The 19,478-nt window shown below is 36.6% G+C and overlaps 2 protein-coding genes across 4 annotated transcripts in view; both read left to right on the plus strand.

Moving 5' to 3' along the window:
* Nucleotides 1-19,478, plus strand: part of LOC138709261 (protein eva-1) — a 765,208-nt gene that overhangs the window by 548,932 nt on the left and 196,798 nt on the right. The window lies entirely within an intron of this gene.
* LOC138709262 (peptidoglycan-recognition protein SC2-like) lies at nucleotides 18,384-18,910 on the plus strand. The gene has a single exon (XM_069839918.1). The coding sequence runs from the start codon at nucleotides 18,402-18,404 to the stop codon at nucleotides 18,837-18,839; it is 438 nt and encodes a 145-aa protein (XP_069696019.1). The 5' UTR covers nucleotides 18,384-18,401; the 3' UTR covers nucleotides 18,840-18,910.

Below are 19,478 nucleotides of genomic sequence, written 5' to 3' on the forward strand. Positions count from 1 at the left end.
GGGACGTGGGATATGATGATAGAGACTGCATTAATGTTGCAAAGGATAGGGAATGATGGCGGGCTTATGTGAGGGCAGCAATGAACCGCGGATTCCTTAAAAGCTATTTGTAAGTAAGTATGTAATTAACTTTGTACAACTGCTCGTGAAGTCTTCGTTTTAATGTATTCGCATTTAATATAAGTTTATTATTTACGAACATAAGTAGGTATATTTAAAATCGATAGAAGGATAAAAATATTGTATATTAGTAATTTATAATAAGATTCTAACTATTTTACCAAAACCAAACAACCCTTAAAAATATAACATGGAATTCATCGAATTCCTATAATTGTATGTAAAATTTATAATGTTCGTGTTATTATGAGTATGGTTTGAAATGTAAGAATGTTTGGAATTTGGAATAAAATTTGATATTTCTTTTCATTTTTTCCTTTATATTTCCCGCATTTAAATTTAACAAGGCGGAACCTTCTCTCATTAATTGCTTTTATAATTTCTTCCTCATTCCATGAGATCTAGTCTCCAGACATTATTGATAGTCGAAACGATTCACATATCAATATAACGCCGATGAGTTGTTTGAAATTGTAATGAATTTTTACTTGGGTATTTAACGGCGCTGTATCAACTACTGGGCTATTTATCGTCGGTGGAATTGGTGACTGCGAGATGGTATTTAGCGAGATGAGACCGAGGATTCACCATAGATTACCTGACATTCGCCTCACGGTTGGCGAAAACCTCGGACAAAAACCCAACCAAGTAATCTGCGATTCCGCCGGCAGTTGTATTCACTCCGCTGAGCAGCACTACGCCTCATTTGTAGCGGAATTCGGTTCCACGAACCAACTATAACGGCTGGAGGGATCATCGTGTTAACTACGCGATAACCCCGTACTAGTACTGGTTGGATGGTCGTTCGCCTATGCTGAGGCATGTGGTCGTGAGTCCAGCAGTCGGGTAGTGGACCTTGGACCACTGTACACTGTCGAACTTTACAATCATTTTATTATTATTATTATTATTATTATTATTATTATTATTATTATTATTATTTTATATAATATTCTTATTGAATTTGGTATTCCCTAGAAACTAGTTCGATTAATGAAAAATATGTCTCAGTTCAACTTACAGCAGAGTCCGTATAGGCTAGTTTCTATCTGATGCTTTTCCAATTCACTGCGGGCTAAAGCGGACACTATCACCTTTACTTTTCAACTTCGCTCTAGAATATGCCATTAGGAAAGTTCAGGATAAGAGAGAGGGTTTTGAATTGAATGGATTACTTCAGCTCCTTGTCATGTGGATGACGTGAATATGTTAGCAGAAAATCCACAAACGATTAGGGAAAACACGGACATTTTACTTGAAGTAAGTAAAGCGATAGGTTTGGAAGTAAATCCCGAAAAGACAAAGTATATGATTATGTCTCCGTGATCAGAATATTGTACGAAATTGAAACATAAAAATTGGAGATTTAGCCTTCAAGTAGGTGGAAAAATTCAAATATCTTGGAACAACAGTAACAAATATAAATGATACTCGGGAGAAAATTAAACGCAGAATAAATATGGGAAATTCCTGTTATTCGGTTGAGAAGCTTTTGTCATCTAATCTGCTGTCAAAAAATCGGAAAGTTAGAATTTATAAAACAGCTATATTACCGAATGTTCTGTATGGTTGTGAAACTTGGACTCTCACTTTGAGAGAGGAATAGAGATTAATTCTGTTTGAGAATAAGGTTCTTAGGAAAATATTTGGGGCTAAAAGGGATGAAGTTACAGGAGAATGCAGGAAGTTACACAACGCAGAACTGCACGCATTGTATTCTTCACCTGACATAATTAGGAACATTAAATCCAGACGTTTGAGATGGGCAGGGCATTTAGCACGTATGGGTGAATCCAGAAATGCATATAGAGTGTTAGTTGGGAGACCGGAGGGGAAAAAACCTTTGGGGAGGCCGAGACGTAGATGGAAGGATATTAAAATGGATTTGAGGGAGGTGGGATATGATGATAGAGACTGGATTAATCTTGCGGGATGGGACCGATGGCGGGCTTATGTGAGGGCGGCAATGAACCTTCGGGTTCCTTAAAAGCCATTTGTAAGTAAGTATTATTATTATTATTATTATTATTATTATTATTATTATTATTATTACATCTGTCTCTAATGCATTCATTTCATCTTTAGTTATTTCTTTCTCTGTTCCTTTTTCTTTACCGTTGTTTTGTGTTTGCTACTTCCTTATTTCACCCTATTTTCTTCTTGTATTCTTTCATTACCCTCTTCCCCGTTTTCCCTGTTATTTTTATCATAGCATTTCCCCTGTCTTTCCCTTCCCCACCCGTATGTCTGTCGTCACCTTGATCGCCGGTGACAGATCCAAGCCCCGCTGTTATCACACTGCAGCGCTCCATGCCGCGCCGCGGTGTTTATTTACTGGCGGTCAAGCCGCTATAAATCCCAGTGTGCTCACTTTCCCCGACACTTAGGTGCATGTGTCATTTTTTTATTCCCGCCTCATATTTTTAATTTGTTTTGTTTAACAATGCGGCATAATTCCTCCTCTGATGGATGTCAAGTTATATCACTTGTCGTACCAAGAGCGACCTAAGTAATGCGTCGTGGGTCACTTTTGCGCGTAGCCCGGATATTGAAACACTGTGGAGCTCCGGCTGCGAACGCAAAAGCTTTTTAATTCCGCGGTCATATTTTAAAGGTGCAGCTCTCACGTCGACTTCGTGGAGATTAACGGTGTGTAGAATGGCCCGATTATCTCCACCACAAAATGTCTACCTGTCTGTCTCTCTGTTTGTCTGTCTGCCTACCTGCCTGCTTGCCTACCTGTCTATCTGTCTGTCTGTCTGTCTGTCTGTCTGTCTGTCTGGACCTTGTCCCGACAAACAATTCGATGTAATTCATAAATTTTCAGGGCCGTATTCATAGACATTCTTAGCGCGGACTTCCGGTGGATGGTCAGCGAACTAACGTTTTTCGTATTCATAAACCAGTGTTAGCGATATTATATACGATATGATATGATATGATATGATATGATATGATATGATATGATATGATATGATATGATATGATATGATATGATATGATATGATATGATATGATATACGATACGATACGACACGACACGACACGATATGATATGATATGATATGATATACGACACGATATGATATGATATACGACACGATATGATATGATATGATATGACATGATATACGATACGATACGACACGACACGACATGATATGATATATGATACATGATATGATATGATATGATATGATATGATATGATATGATATGATATGATATGATATGATATGATATGATATGATATGATATGATATGATATGATATGATATGATATGATATGATGTGATGTGATGTGATGTGATGTGATGTGATATGATATGATATATATGATATGATGTGATATGATATGATATGATATATATGATATGATATGATATGATATGATATGATATGATATGATATGATATGATATGATATGATATGATATGATATGATGTGATGTGATGTGATATGATATGATATGATATGATATGATATGATATGATATGATATGATATGATATGATATGATATGATATGATATGATATGATATGATATGATATGATATGATATGATATGATATGATATGATATGATATGATGTGATATGATATGATATGATATATATGATATGATGTGATATGATATGATATGATATGATATGATATGATATGATATGATATGATATGATATGATATGATATGATATGATATGATATGATATGATATGATATGATGTGATATGATATGATATGATATATATGATATGATGTGATATGATATGATATGATATGATATATGATATGATATGATATGATATGATATGATATGATATGATATGATATGATATGATATGATATGATATGATATGATATGATATGATGTGATATGATATGATATGATATATATGATATGATGTGATATGATATGATATGATATGATATATATGATATGATATGATATGATATGATATGATATGATATGATATGATATGATATGATATGATATGATATGATATGATATGATATGAATCCCTTACAAGTAACCAGTCGATAGCCGAGGCTAGTTTAGCACGCTCGTTGCGCGGACTAGCGAAATGTCTATGAATAGCACCCTTAGTATTATTTGGCGTCTCAGTAAGTAAAGCAATTGACTACGAACTGAAGGTCCTGAGTTTAATCCCAAGTGGTGACGAGTTATTTTCCCCGTCCTCTCAGTCTCCTGTAAAATTGAGTACAGAATATTTTCCGGGTGTAAAATTCTAGTAAGTTGCTGGCGAAAGTGAGAAACCCCATAAGTCCTGAAAAGAAGATCTTTTGAACTTTCGCCAGCGATGTTTGTATTTGAGGAGCATAGTATCAAAGTTAGACAACTCCATTTTTTGCGATTTCGAGATATTGATTGTTTCTCATATAATTTTGTGTGCTGAATGCGATTCTGTTCAAAAACGGACAGAACAGAGCGAAAATAGCACTTAATTCGGCGCTTTAGAATCAAAATGTAGACAACTCCACTGTGGCTTGGTTTCAAATTAGAACAATTCCTTCAGTAGCCAATGAGAAGCCCACATTCGTACACCTTTTCCCATCACGCATCGCAAATCCAACATGGCTGATTGTTTATATAATCGGTTTGTGGATGAATAAATTTGCCTTGAAACCGAGTTAGAAGAGACTTAGATTCAAATGTAGACAACTCCACCTTAAATATGGCTTCATTTGGTTTTAGAAACAGATAACTCCATGATCTAGTTTTAGAGGTGGACAACTCCACTTTTTAAACTTAAATTTCGACCAGAATATTAATTTTAATCACATTTTGAGACTAAAAGAACGTTTCTATGATCCATGAGAATATTTAAAAAAAATGTATAACGGCGATATTGGTTTCCAAGGGTCTAGTTTTTCGCCTCACCTGTAAAAAATGCAAAAGTACAGTTGTCCAACTTTGATACCAAGCTCTTCATTTAACCCGTCGTTTCGATACCGGAACATAGGTACTCCTTGACGGAGATTTCAGTACCTATAAGGAATTTAGTTACACTTATTTACCGACAGGGGCAGAGAGACAAGCTGTAAGTTCTTCTCTTTAAATTCCACCTAGTATGCAACTAAGATATTACTAGAGAAGAAATTTGGTCCAGAAGCTCTGATTTAGCTTTGGAGGTGTTTAATGGAAAACTGTGACACGGGATATACGGCTTAAAGTCCCTCCCAAAGAACTTGAGCTCAGGATTTTTGCTGCTGCTTCTTCTTCTACTTCATGGCTAAGCTAAAAACCTGTTCCGTTTCAGGGAATCTTCCCATCGTGTACTAGGCTGTCTGAAGGATCGATTTCCTCTTGTCTCATATGCCAGTAGTTTTCTTTTTAATCTGATATTGTCCATTCTAGTGTCAACTTTTATTTATTTACTTAAAAGTAACGGACTATCAATGTTCCGCATCACTATGTGCTATGAGGAAATAATAATGTCTTATTATACCTGTACTCTTTCTAAATTAATTTATTGGAGTGGAGATTTGTAAGAAAAGAAAACAGGACTCAATGTAGCATCCCTGGAGTAAAATAACTATTCAAGTATTAACCTATGCCGGTATGTAATTTATTTACACTGATGTGTAATTGACGTTTCACCTACAAACATTTTCTATATGCTATTTATTTATATTGCTGTGTAATTAATGTATCACCTACCTACTTCTTTGAAGACAAAACTAAACTGTCATTTACATTTTATTACAATATTTTCATAATTTCCCCCGAAGACTAACAAACGAATAACACCTGTCGACAAATACGAATAATAACAAATGAATGACACCTATAGAAAATAGCAAACGGCGATTACACTTGAAAATGTTATCGTCTGAAAACAAACTATTTATTTAAATTAAAAATGATTAATAATAATTAATTTTTTCATTAACAACGGCTAAAAAATAGTATTCAATACATGATGTGTTAAGAGCATAACAGAATTTCTGGCATCTCTGAGGTTCAGTATGCGTTTCTTACTGCAGAGAGCATGGCGAAGTATTTTGCCTAGTTGTAAAGCAGTTCTGATATTGTCTACCTATTTATGATATCTGCAGTGCTTGGGAAAAGTGACACAAGTCAGTTTCCACAAACCTGTTTTGTTAATTTATTGACAACTTACACTGGTTTATGTCGATTTGATTTTTTTCTGAATGAATTATTGTAACGGGAGGAATACTTATGTATTTTTTTCCAAGCGAGCAGATGTTCCGTAAGTTGTCAATAAATTATCAAGAAAGGTATGTGGAAACTGACTTGTGTCACTTTTCCCGAGCACTACAGATATTTTCTTCAGTTCCCCGGATGTTACCTTGACATATGAATTTGTGATGTATGTATGTATTTACTTATTTACACTGCAAGTGGGAAAACACCCGGTGGCAGTGGTACACACAATAAAAACAATACACAATAATTAGAATTAATAATAATACATAAAATAGCCTAATTAATAAGTAAACCTAATTTTACATTAAAACCTACATATGTATAGGCCCTAAATAAGTTTCACATTGGTACTGATAATACTCTTTCAATTTACTCTCATCTCACTCACTGTACTGGCACTATGACACATTTCACTGACACTTTAGAATACATTTCACTGACACTATAACACATTTCACTGACACTATAACACATTTCATTGACACTATATAACACATTTCATTGACACTATAAATTATCACTGATCGAAACTATTCATTGGACTGTAAAACCGTAACTTCACTGACTCACCACGCTTCACTGAAACAACAGTTCAAATAAGACAAACAATTACATCTTTATTCATACTTATAAACATAACTATATTTAAACTAAACATTTCTAGTCTAAGACTCTCTTACAAGCTATTTTTAAATAATTCACAATTCAAACCAAGGGAATAACTCGTCAGGCTAAGTAAATACATGTCACCTTAATTTTAATTTACACTTTATACACAACTTTTTAAGTTATTCTTGAATCTCCTTAAGGGAGGACAGCCCTCAAAGACCGCTGCAGGTAGGTCATTCCAATCATTTATAGTTATATTTAAAAATGAGAATTTACCTACTTTCGTTTTTTGTTTCATACATTTGATTTTAAAATCATGATCGTTCCTACCATAGTACGTTGGCTTCTCTAACCGAGTCGTTGTGTCTACCTATGCTTTTTGAACTAGATGTGATCTATACAGTGATATTATTCTAACTTTTCTACGTCTGTTTTCCAATGTTTCCCATTTAAGTTCTTTTATCGTATCATTTCCGTCTTGTCTTTTACCTTTAACAAATTTAGCTGTCCTATACTGGATTCGTTTTAAGGAATTTATCTGATATATTCTATAGGGATCCCAACATGTAGTTCCATATTCTATTAACGGTCGCACTAACGTTAGATAGCTATTTCCCTCGATTTGGGGCTAGCCTTTTTCAAGATTCTCATAATAAAGTGAAGTGCCCTCCATGCTTTATCCCTAACATTATCAACATGCTCTCCCCAAGAAAGTTTGGAGTTTAAATATAGTCCTATGTATTTACAACATCGTTCTTGCGGAATTACAACACCACTGAATTCGTAATTTAGACTAGTTTGCTCTCGGGTTTTACATAGTTATAGATTTACTTTTAGAACCTTTATTTTCCTACTGTAGAGCGGTTAAGGAGTATAACGATCACGATTATGTTTATATATATATATATATATATATATATATATATATATATATATATATAGGCCTATAGCTTTGTGAATGAATTTTTGTTCGACAATAAAAGAAGATTCTTAAATTTGTGCATTTTTTCATAGAAATTCTTTAGGTATACTTACTAAAGTTATTTACACACAAATTTGTTATGACGTACAGCTTAGAATGTTTCACTTTTTTACATTCTCTTTAGCTAACATGAAAAGTAACAGAAATAGCCATAAGGGAAGTCGGGGGAATATGGGCACCTTAATACTATTTTGGGTGCAATTCCTCTCGGGTTTTTCTAATAAATAATTTTACAGCTGGGATATGTGTCTTAACTATTTAGCTATATTATATAAGAATCCTGACTGCTTATTCCTAAATGCATACAAGTAAAACTGGAAAATGGAAGTTAATGTGTTTTGCCCATATTCCCTCGGGTGTGGGGGTAAAATGGGCATTAATGATGTGAATCATATTCAACTGAAAGAAGTGAAAAAGCACTTAAAATACTTGAAAATATAACTGCCTTAACTATATTATATATTGTATATGCAATTTGTGATGGTTATTGCGTAACGCCTTTGGCAGATGATGTGACTCTTTGGCGATGAATGACGTTTGGAGATTCTAATACATTTGAATCAGTTGAAGGAATTGTATGAATTGTAGGTTTGTCACCTGATGCTGCAGTGCCAATGTAAAGCATAATCAGGAATGACACTCATGTGCAATGGAAAAGGGCCTGGAGCTCGGAAGGCATTTACAGCCAGACATACATTGACACATCTGTTCCATGCTTATTTGACAATGAAAGCAAATTCGACATTCGTAAAATGTCTCCTATGTTGCCTGAAGAAAGCTGTAGCATACTGTTGTAAGCTTTCTTCAGAGGACCAAACAAATCCCTATCTGCTGATTGAAGCCAGGCTGTGGTGTGTGGAGGAAGACAAAATATGCATAATCCATTTTCTACTGCAAAGTTAAGAGTGTCAGGATTACAACTATGTGAATTACGTGCCTCTACTATCAAAATTGCAGGTGCATGCTTACTGATTGTGAAATAAGCAACGAAGGTCTTGATTACTGAGAAAAAATTTATGAGATGTGATCATTAAATTCCGAGATTTTGTCTGCTGTGGGCGAAGGGATCACGTGATTGACACGCGTGCGCAGCAGTGACACTAGACGACCTTAAAAGAACGCGACACGAAGTTTCGAAGCGCTCTCTTAATTGAGACCTGTGTTACACAAGGTTTTGTTAGCACGTGCATCCGCGCACTTGCGAAATGCGATGGACTCGGAACTGAAGCAGAGAGCCAACGTCAAATTCCTTGGGAAATCGGTAACCGTAACCCTTGGAATGTTGAAGCAAGCCTACGGGAATGAACCAGTGATTCAGGCGAGATGTTTCGAGTGGCACTCGTGCTTCAGAAATGGCAAAACATCGCTGAAGGACGACGAGATGCCAGGTCGACCACACACGTGCAACACTGGCGAAAATGTCGAAAAAATTCAACAAATTGTGCATAATGATCCTCACGTCCATTTTGAATATGAACGACTACAGCTCTGGACAAAGAACAAATGGATGCTCCATGACGACACTGCGCCAGCTCACAGAGCTCTCGCAACACTCCAGTTTTGCACTCTTAATGAGATGATCGTCGTTCCTCACCTCCGTATTCACCAGATTTGGCCACCGGATACTTATTTATTTCCGAACATGAAATTCAAGCTAAAGAGTCGCCGTTTTAGCACTGTGGAGGAGATCCAACGCGAATCGCAGAAGGTGCTTGACAGGCTTCAAGAACGCGACTTCCAGGAGGCATTCCAAAAATGGCAGACACGCTGGGATCAGTATATAGCTGCCCAAATGGACTACCTTGAAGGGGATGGCAGCCACATATAAATGAGGTAGTTTTATTTCCACTTATGGGACAGGTCTCGGAATTTATTGATTATACCTCGTATCTCCGTTAATGTATGCAGACAGCTTGTTGAAGTACAACTTACTGGCAGCAGGCAGCTCTTTTTTCAGTCATTATTGTCCTCACTCGATTTATAATGATACTTGGAGAAAAGTAGTTCCCTGCTGCATTGAAGCAGGCCACAAGGGTAATGGTTTTTCCCTTGTCTTTAGAGTAAATGCAATGCACCACTTTGTGTGCTTTGGGTGCAATGACATCTTTCGCTCTTGTAATCATTTGTAGGCCATTTTCATCAAGATTGAAGAGTCATTTTCATGAACTGTAATGCTTGCCCATATTCCCCCGAACATTAGCGCCCATATTACTCCGACATGTAGGGTTTACTTTGAACAGTTGGCACTACCGTAAATTATTCACAAAACAACTTCTGACGCAATAGAACGGCAGTTCAAGATGTGTATTTTGTATATATACTATTAGATTTAAACTATTTTCTAAAGTTCATGTGTAATCTACTGCATATAACATATCTAAAATAAGTATTGTGAAATTTTAGTATGCTTTGAAGTCAATACTCACGATTTAGATGGCTGTTTTAACAACAATACGAGACAATACTACATAGCGCGCATCCCACTGCAACCATTACGATCCTCTCACTTTACACTAACCGTTATTAGGGAAGAAACATAATTCTTTGCAAGAGTTTTGACATGAAAACTTAATATTGCCCATATTCCCCACGTGCCCATATTCCCCCGAATTCCCTTATATCTCTTTCCACTATCTGCAGATAAGCGATACTCTTTTACTTTTTTATTCGTCCTTTTTCAGGTTCTTGAAAACTTATAGAGACTTGACAAACATATAAAATTGTTAATTACAGCTCCATACCACTAAAGTCGTCGGCAAAGCCATAGACATATTTCAGAGAATAATATATAGGCTTCCTTCTCCACCGCCAGCTCGATCGCAGCCCTTTTAATCCAATAGGGCGGGATCTAGAAAGCCGTGGTTACCCAGAATTCCGTTCTATCGAAGAGAAGACGACCGCTAATGACTAAACTAAGCGTCCTGGAGAGCGAAGATTGCCGTCGTTAAACTCAAACATTGTTGTCAGCAGCTGATCCAGGGTTGCCACCATACCGACACGAAATTAAGGCGACTCATTAAAGACGCCAAGCCAAAGTTAGAGGTGATTCCGTTTTACTGCCTATTCGTTGGCGAAGATGACAGTGATAAACAATTATGTGACCAAAGAAGTAACAGAATTCAACTATGAAGAGCATTATTATTATTATTATTATTATTATTATTATTATTATTATTATTATTATTATTATTATTATTATTACTTGAAATTCTAGCACATGATAATATTCCACAACAAATAATTTCCAATATTTGTAATATAGGTATACTGAAATATCAATTAAAGTTGAAAATTTAATATCTGACTGGTGATAAATTAATGCTGGAGTTCGCCAAGATTGTGAACTCTCACCTCTTTTATTTATTATTATTATTATTATTATTATTATTATTATTATTATTATTATTATTATTATTATTATTATTATTATTATATATGAAAGCAGTTATGGAAGAATGGGAACTGAAGTCTCTCTACAAAATACCAATAAAAGAAATTTGCTAATCAGTGCTATATTTTTCGCTGATGATATGGTGCAACTAGCCTCGTCAGAAGACGATTTACAAAGATCGCTTCATAGTCTCCTTCCATAAAATATATGGAGCAGAGTGCTGCAGAACAGCGCTTACAACAGGTTTATATTCGACCGGTCGCAGATTAACCGGTGAGGTTGGGCATTCGTTCGAATATCCGGCCTTGAAGCGGTTACGTCTGACTAAATAGAACCACAGATATATAGGACAGAATACCAAGCGCATTTCATCATACAGGAACTCTGGTGACATTTTGTAACTACAGAAATGGAGTCATTGAAGGAAATTTACTTTTCCTAATTAAAAAAAAAAAGTGTTAGCTTCAAATTCTTAGGAAAATATTTGGAGCTAAGAGGGGTAAAGTTATAGGAGAATGGAGAAAGTTACACAACGCAGAATTGCACGCATTGTATTCTTCACCTGACATAATTAGGAACATTAAATGCAGACGTTTGAGGTGGGCAAGGCATGTAGCTCGTATGGGCGAATCCGAAAATGGATATAGAGTGTTAGTTGGGAGACCGAAGGGATAGAAGACCTTTGGGGAGGCCGAGACGTAGATGGAAGGATAATATTGAAATGGATTTGAGGGAAGTGGGATATGATGATAGAGACTGGATTAATCTTACACAGGATAGGAACCGATGGAGAGCTTATGTGAGGGCGGCAATGAACCCGCGGGTTCCTTAAAAGCCATAAGTAAGTAAGTTAGCTTGAAATAGGATTATAATCGATTGGACACTTTGGTACTTTTATCTCCATAACTAATATATAAATCAACTAATAGACACTGGTAACAACAAAGGAAATACACGTAATGCATAGATAAAATCTGACATGTAAACAAATACAAGAATAAAATAAATTACAATTACTTAAAAATAGAAGAGCAAATATGTAGGCCTACAATCTTACTATTGTAACGTTCATGCATAGGCTACCTCTAAAAGAGTAGTTGTTAATATAGCCTGTGTCTTTTAATTACTTTAAATGGATTTATTATTATTTCTCTAATAAATCGTTTCTAGGAAGATAAAAAGTTATTAACAAAAATAAAAGCACTCTTAATTCTAATGATTGTAGCTTCATGGTGCGTGCTGTTGCATTACTTAGATTGCTGAATGAATGAATGAATGAATGAATGAATGAATGAATGAATGAATGAATGAATGAATGAAATATCAATTAAAAGATACACGATGATAATCGCGTTCTTGTAACGATTCTTGGAACTCCTGGATGGCTCAATATTATCTGTCTTTCATGATCCAGAGCCGTCCACCCGAGTGAGACTCGGACATTCGTTAAAGCAAACATTGTACTACTCCGCGAGACGCAAGAGCTTCTCATACTGTCTATAGCGCCAGGCGTTCATAGCAATATGTCTTTTCTATCTTTCGTAACCTGTTATACACGACTCTAAAATGGAGACTAGTGAATGGTAAACAAAAGGAGATGCTAGGCAAGAGAGTGTTGATGTGTGGATGATTTTAAATTACTATTTAAAAGAAGGAGTTGAAGAGTCTTCTTTCTTTAATTGGATTCCAAACAGTTCTATTGACAATGTTACATGATCGAATTTTCTAATGTCACATCGAAACGAAGGCAGATATTGTGAACACGCTGTAATTTGTGAGTAAAGTCAATACAATGGAGGGGGCTCAAACACATGGCGACTAGGATGACGGCGTGCAGGATATCTTCCCCTGTAGAGTGCTTCGGCCACATATACAGTAGTTCCAGAGATGTCCAAAAGGTGATTCGCGAATCATTGTGTAGTCACTATGCAACCTGCAATGTAATCCCCTTCATTTTCCCTCCTTCCCCGTAAGGCACCCTGACTGCCATAGCATGTGCTTGATACAGTAAACAAGACAGTGGCGGGCGTACTGGATGTATAAGGTGGTTTACGAATGTCTCTGTCCAAGCCTTCGACCTCCAAATGTAATGTAGAGTGGGAACTAGAGTTTGTTTGCTTTGAAGGTAGTTGCTCTGTAGAGCTGGTAGTGAACACATCGCTTGAGCAGTGCAGTGTAGTGAGTTTGTTTACAAAGTTATACTTAATTTAGACTAATAGGATATACAACCGACATATACGGTAGTGTCTTTCGTTTAATATATACTCTATATATTTTTCTATTCTTATATTTCCTAAGTATAAAGTGCAAGACCAATGGCTAACATTCAAAGGAAAAATACAGTGAAAATAGTGTTTACAACTGAAGCGCAGAGACCGTCGGCATTAGAAATCCATAATTGGATAGATGGAACGTTACACATCACAGAAGACCAAATTGATATGATTCAGCTTAACACACTGGAAAGGTCAGTATATATAAAACTGGTATCAGCTGTTCATTATGATAGATTGTTGAATAAATATACAGATCCAGTTAACTTTCAATATGATAACGGAACAATAGTTAAAGTGGCCCTACAGCGTGCAGATGTCAACACAGTTACAGTCCGACTATTTAACTTACCTCCAGAAATAGACGATAAAACAGTAGTTCAGTCCCTTTCACCATACGGAGCTGTTAGACACGTCCGTTCCGAGGTTTGGAGTACGCAATACAAATACCCCGTACGTAATGGAGTTCGAGCGGTGCGTATTGAGATCAAGAAACACATACCGATCAAATTGGTCATTGCCGGCTATGCTGTTATCCTGCATTATCCGGGACAACCCCAGCTATGTCATATATGTGGCGAAGAATCACATCTACGATCACAGTGTCCAAATAAAAAGTTTAATCTGCCTGTCAACATTACAGGGAGGAAGCTTTTGTTAAGCGATGTTGTACGTGGAGGGACAACTAATGTACGGGAGCCAACACGGGTGACCGAGGGAGAAGCCATAATAGACGAGAGTAAACAACAAAATGTGGATATGACTATGGAAGCTACTGTAGAGGAAGAGACCGACACATCCTCGGAGACAGAGATGGCAAAATCAGTAGTAACAACAACCGATCATCTTACGCTAGGCGAACTAGACCAGCTACAAGATACTGAGATCGAGCAGGAGCCCACCACAAGACAAGCTAAAACTGACGAATGCATGGAAACAACTTCAGTTCCTACTATAGTACAACCACTCCATACACCTGGAGAATTATCATCAAACACAGAATGCAACAACCAAGAGGAACGATCTGTAGGTACTCCTTCTAAGAAACTGAAACAAACACAACACGACTTTCCACGCGACCCACGCCTCAGAGGACGTGATTCGGGGCCTAGTGTTACATCCCCGGAAAAAAAACTTATTGTCGTCTCATACAAGCAATAAAATGAAGACCACCCAACGTCCTCACCCATACGCCATATATGGACGCACTAAAGAAGGAGGTAAGAAGGATAGCACAGACGAGAAATCCATTCCCCAAGACGATCTACAAATATCGAATACAGGTGATACTAGCGCCTTGGACACGTCCCAGATTTAACGAAGCTGAGATTCCCGAGATGACGTTCTTTTATACACTAATGATACTGAAGTCCGATACAGGGAATAACATACTCATGAAATATTATTCAGCAGAACATCAGCACGATGAAATATGATCATTTTTGTTTCATTTTAATTTTACTATTGATGACTGCAATTGAAAACATCGCAACCTTGAATATTAATTGTCTACGAAGTCAAGGTAAACAGCATTTATTAAGAGAATTTATTTATGATAATGACATCGATATTTTATTCCTACAAGAAGTAAATATCGATAATTTTGGTTTTTTAGGTCCTAGATATAGTTCGGTGTGCAATATAGGAGAGGATCAAAGAGGTACAGCCATAATCTATCGTGCAGGATATACAATACAACAGAGTGAGATTCACCCTAGTGGGAGGCTTACAACTGTATTAATGGGCGATAACACACTTTTAATTAATCTGTACTTGCATTCCGGTTCGAACAGACGACAGGAAAGAGAAGATTTCATATCACGCGATGTACCCTATTACTTACGTCAGAGATATGAGAAATTGATCATTGGAGGCGATTTTAATTGTGTTCTACATTGTAAGGACCAAACAGGGACATATAATCCGTCTCTAGCACTGGATCGTCTCACAAAGGAATTGCATTTAATTGATGTATGGGAGAAGTTAAGAGGAAATGACGTTCAATTCACTTTTCATCACGGCAACTCATCATCAAGAATAGATCGATTTTATATTAATAGAACAATGCAAACCTTTTTACGGCGGATAGAAGTTCATACTGTACCCTTCTCTGATCACGATTGTGTATTGATGGTTTTATCTAGAATTCATACTGCTCCACAAATTGGAAGGAGTTACTGGAAACTCAATTCTAAATTGATATGTGATGACGAAGTTATGAACGAGTTTTCTTCATGGTGGGAGATGTTGAGTGTTCGAGCAGAAAGATCGAAACATACTGAATTAAGAAAATGGATGTACATATATAAGCCAGCCATAAGATCTTTCTTTCGAAATCAAGGGATTATTAAAGCAAAAGATCGCAAATCCAAATTACAGTTCTATTACAACGTAATTTATGATCTATATCAGCAACAGTGCGAAGGGAAAGACGTTACTAAACACATGAATACTGTGAAAATAAGACTTTGTAAACTGCAGGAAGACATATTAAAGGGTTCCACTGTTAGATGTCACACAGAATCGATAATGTCTGGAGAAAAAGCTGCATTATATCACATTGCGTGCGAAAAGAAACGAGGACAAACGAAAGTTATGAGCAGTTTGTTATTAAAAAATAATGAGAGGACCAATTCAACCACAGAATGTTTAAAAGAAGCCGAAAGACACTTTGCAAGCGTCTTTTGTAGAGAAAATTGTTCACCAGACGACCAGCAAATCTTATTGAACAATATTCAAAATACAATTACTCCAGACGATCAACTGCGGTTAGAAGAGGATATAAGTGAAACCGAATTGAAAGAAGCAATTCTGACAGCTAGCTCCAAATCATCTCCTGGACCAGATGGTATAGACTACAATTTTTATAAAAAATGCTGGGCATATATTAAACGACCTCTACTAAATGTAATGAATGAAATTTTTAAAACTTCTGTTGAGTGTGTCGGATTTAATGAAGGAATAATTGTGTTAATCCCTAAAATCCCGAAACCGCAGATGATTACAGATTACCGACCTATCACTCTGCTCAACACTGACTACAAATTATTTATGAAAATATTAGCAAATAGAATCAGACCTTGCATGGATCATCTTATAGCGCCCGGACAAACCTGTTCAGTGCCAGGAAGAACTATAATCAATAATCTGATATCAATAAGAGACACTATCATCCAAAGTAGTGAAATGCCCATGCAGAAAGTTGCTATTTTAAATATCGACATGGAAAAAGCATTTGATAGGGTTAGCCAAGAATACCTGTTCACAGTTCTTGAACAATTTAGGTTTCCTCGACTAATTGCAGATTCCATCCAAAGATTATATAGAAATGCTCATTCTCGTATACAAATCAATGGATATTTTACAAAACCCATACCGATACAGAAATCAGTTCGACAAGGATGTCCACTTTCAATGATATTATTTACACTTTGTTTGGAACCATTACTTCGGATGATTGATAGACATTTGACCCTCATGCCTAATCCTTTGGGTATACCAACAGTTCAAGCTTATGCTGATGATATTTCTGTTATATGTAGGAATGAAAGTCAACTTGGCAACCTGGTGGATATTCTAATACTTTATTGTAACGCAACAAATGCTAGAGTTAATTATAAGAAATCAGCTCTATTACCCCTTGGTGAATGGAACCCAGCAATGTCAATTGCACACATACCAGTCCGTTTTGAAGTACGCATCTTAGGAATAAATTTTTCTTCTAGACTTGATGATATAATAGAGAATAATTGGCAGTCTACGTTAAATAAACTGCGTGGGACATTACAACAGCACCTAAGTAGGAACCTAAACTTACTACAGAAAGTATGGCATGTTAATACGTTTGCACTCTCGAAATTGTGGTATCTTGCTCAAGTATTACCAATACCGGACAAGGTATCTCAGAAAATTGAACAGTTAATCGGATACTATGTCTGGCGAGGATACCCATTCCGTGTTGCACGCCCGCAGTTGAGACGGAAAATTACAGAAGGCGGCCTGAATCTAATATTTGTAAGCATAAAATGTCACTCCCTGTTAATGAAAACTATAATATTAGCTAAAAATGGTATTGGTCATCCACAAGACATAGCTTTTTGGAGACGTTTCTTCCAGCCATCTACTTCTTGTCGCGGAACAATAGGTAGCCACTTTCGTAAAACTATCAAGTTGATGGAGTCTCTTCCTAATACTGTTACTTCTGATATAACCCGTATAAACACTAAAGAGATATATCACTGTCTTCATAAGTCATTGTATGAAATTCCATACATACAACAAAAATTCCCAAACAAAAACTGGTTACGTATTTGGACATGTTTTAAGTGGTCTAACGTCCCAAGTGAATGGAAGGTGACTACCTATGAAGTAGTTAATGAAATTGTACCTACTGAACATAAAAAGTACATGTGTAATATGGTTCTGTCTCCATTATGCAAGAGATGTGGACAAATAGATACGGTTAGACATAGGTTAACCAATTGCAATGCTCAAGTTATACAAATGTGGACATGGCTGAGACGACATCTGCAGAGAATACATCAGATTGATAATCCTAATGATATATTGCGCATCCTTCTAGAGATGGAATTACCTTCAGCTGCACATTCATATACATCTACATGGCTCACGATGGGATATATTCAATATTGCATGAGAAGTACCACTCCATCACTGCAAGGTCTTCTGACCTTTTTAAGAGGACATCATGAGCATTTAAAACCAAATTTAAGATATAAGATTCAGTGTATTATTAATAGGTAGTTAAAAAAAAAAAAAAAAAAAAAAAAAAAAAAAAAAAAAACAGTACTATACCGCGCAGGAAGAGTGCACCAAGATGGTGCGTAATTATCAAGATTTCCACATGGACAAACGAGGATGGAATGACATAGGCTACAACTACGTGGTGGGAGAAGACGGCAACATCTACGAGGGACGCGGCTGGGACACAATGGGGGCGCATGCACCCACCTACAACAGCCGCAGCGTCGGCATCTGCGTCATAAGGGACTTCTCTAATCGCCTACCGAACGAAGTGGCCCTGAACGCGGTGAAGGACCTGATCCAGTGTGGCGTGAGCACCAACAAGCTTAAGGAGGGCTACAAGCTGATTGGTCACCGCCAGAGCGCCGCCAGCAGCACCAAGTGCCCGGGGGACGCCTTCTACGAGGAGATCACGCAGTGGTCACATTGGACGCCGGACGCCAGCTTCGACACTGAGGAAGAACAGCAGCCCGAGCAGAAGCCAGAAGAGATCGTGGAGGAAGAAGACTAAGGCAGCGGATATGTGCCTGACACTACAATGTAACCTATTATTTCTGTTTGTGTGGTTTTTACTTAATATTACTATGCAGAAGTAAATAAATTATTTCAAAAAAAAAAAAAAAAAAAAAAAAAAAAAAAAAAAAAAAAAAAAAGGTGGTGATAATATACAATGTCTTATATGTTCCAAGATAATTTCCGGCATGTTGCATGGCATTCGCAATATGCTGAGTAGAAATGTATTATTGATTATTATAAATATTATCATATTAGCGTTATTGGATATTATATTACCATTATGCTTATTATTATTATTGTTATTATTATTATTATTATTATTATTATTATTATTATTCCCTCATTATTCCAGGAGTAGATTGGGCAAAAGAACTGAGTAATCAACCTGTTAAATAATCATGCTCTGCATATTGACGTTCCTGCACCTGACATGACAGAAAAAGAATACTTGTTAGTTAAACTGTGTCATGGGAGATAGCCAAATCTCTCAAATCATTTCAGGAAAGCGAATCTGTAAAAACATGCATGGTTAAAGTCGCAGAAATTTTGTGCCCCAACGAATTGCAACACTTTCGCAGTTTACTCCTTTCTCGACAAACTGTTGCACGAAGAATTGAAATATCTAACGACATAT

The sequence above is a fragment of the Periplaneta americana genome, chromosome 11 (assembly GCF_040183065.1).
Source record: "Periplaneta americana isolate PAMFEO1 chromosome 11, P.americana_PAMFEO1_priV1, whole genome shotgun sequence".
NCBI classification, from domain to species: domain Eukaryota; kingdom Metazoa; phylum Arthropoda; class Insecta; order Blattodea; family Blattidae; genus Periplaneta; species Periplaneta americana.

Bases quoted from the DNA above. Each gene is read 5' to 3' on its own strand.
- LOC138709262 (XM_069839918.1), top strand. From the start codon at position 18,402: ATGGTGCGTAATTATCAAGATTTCCACATGGACAAACGAGGATGGAAT.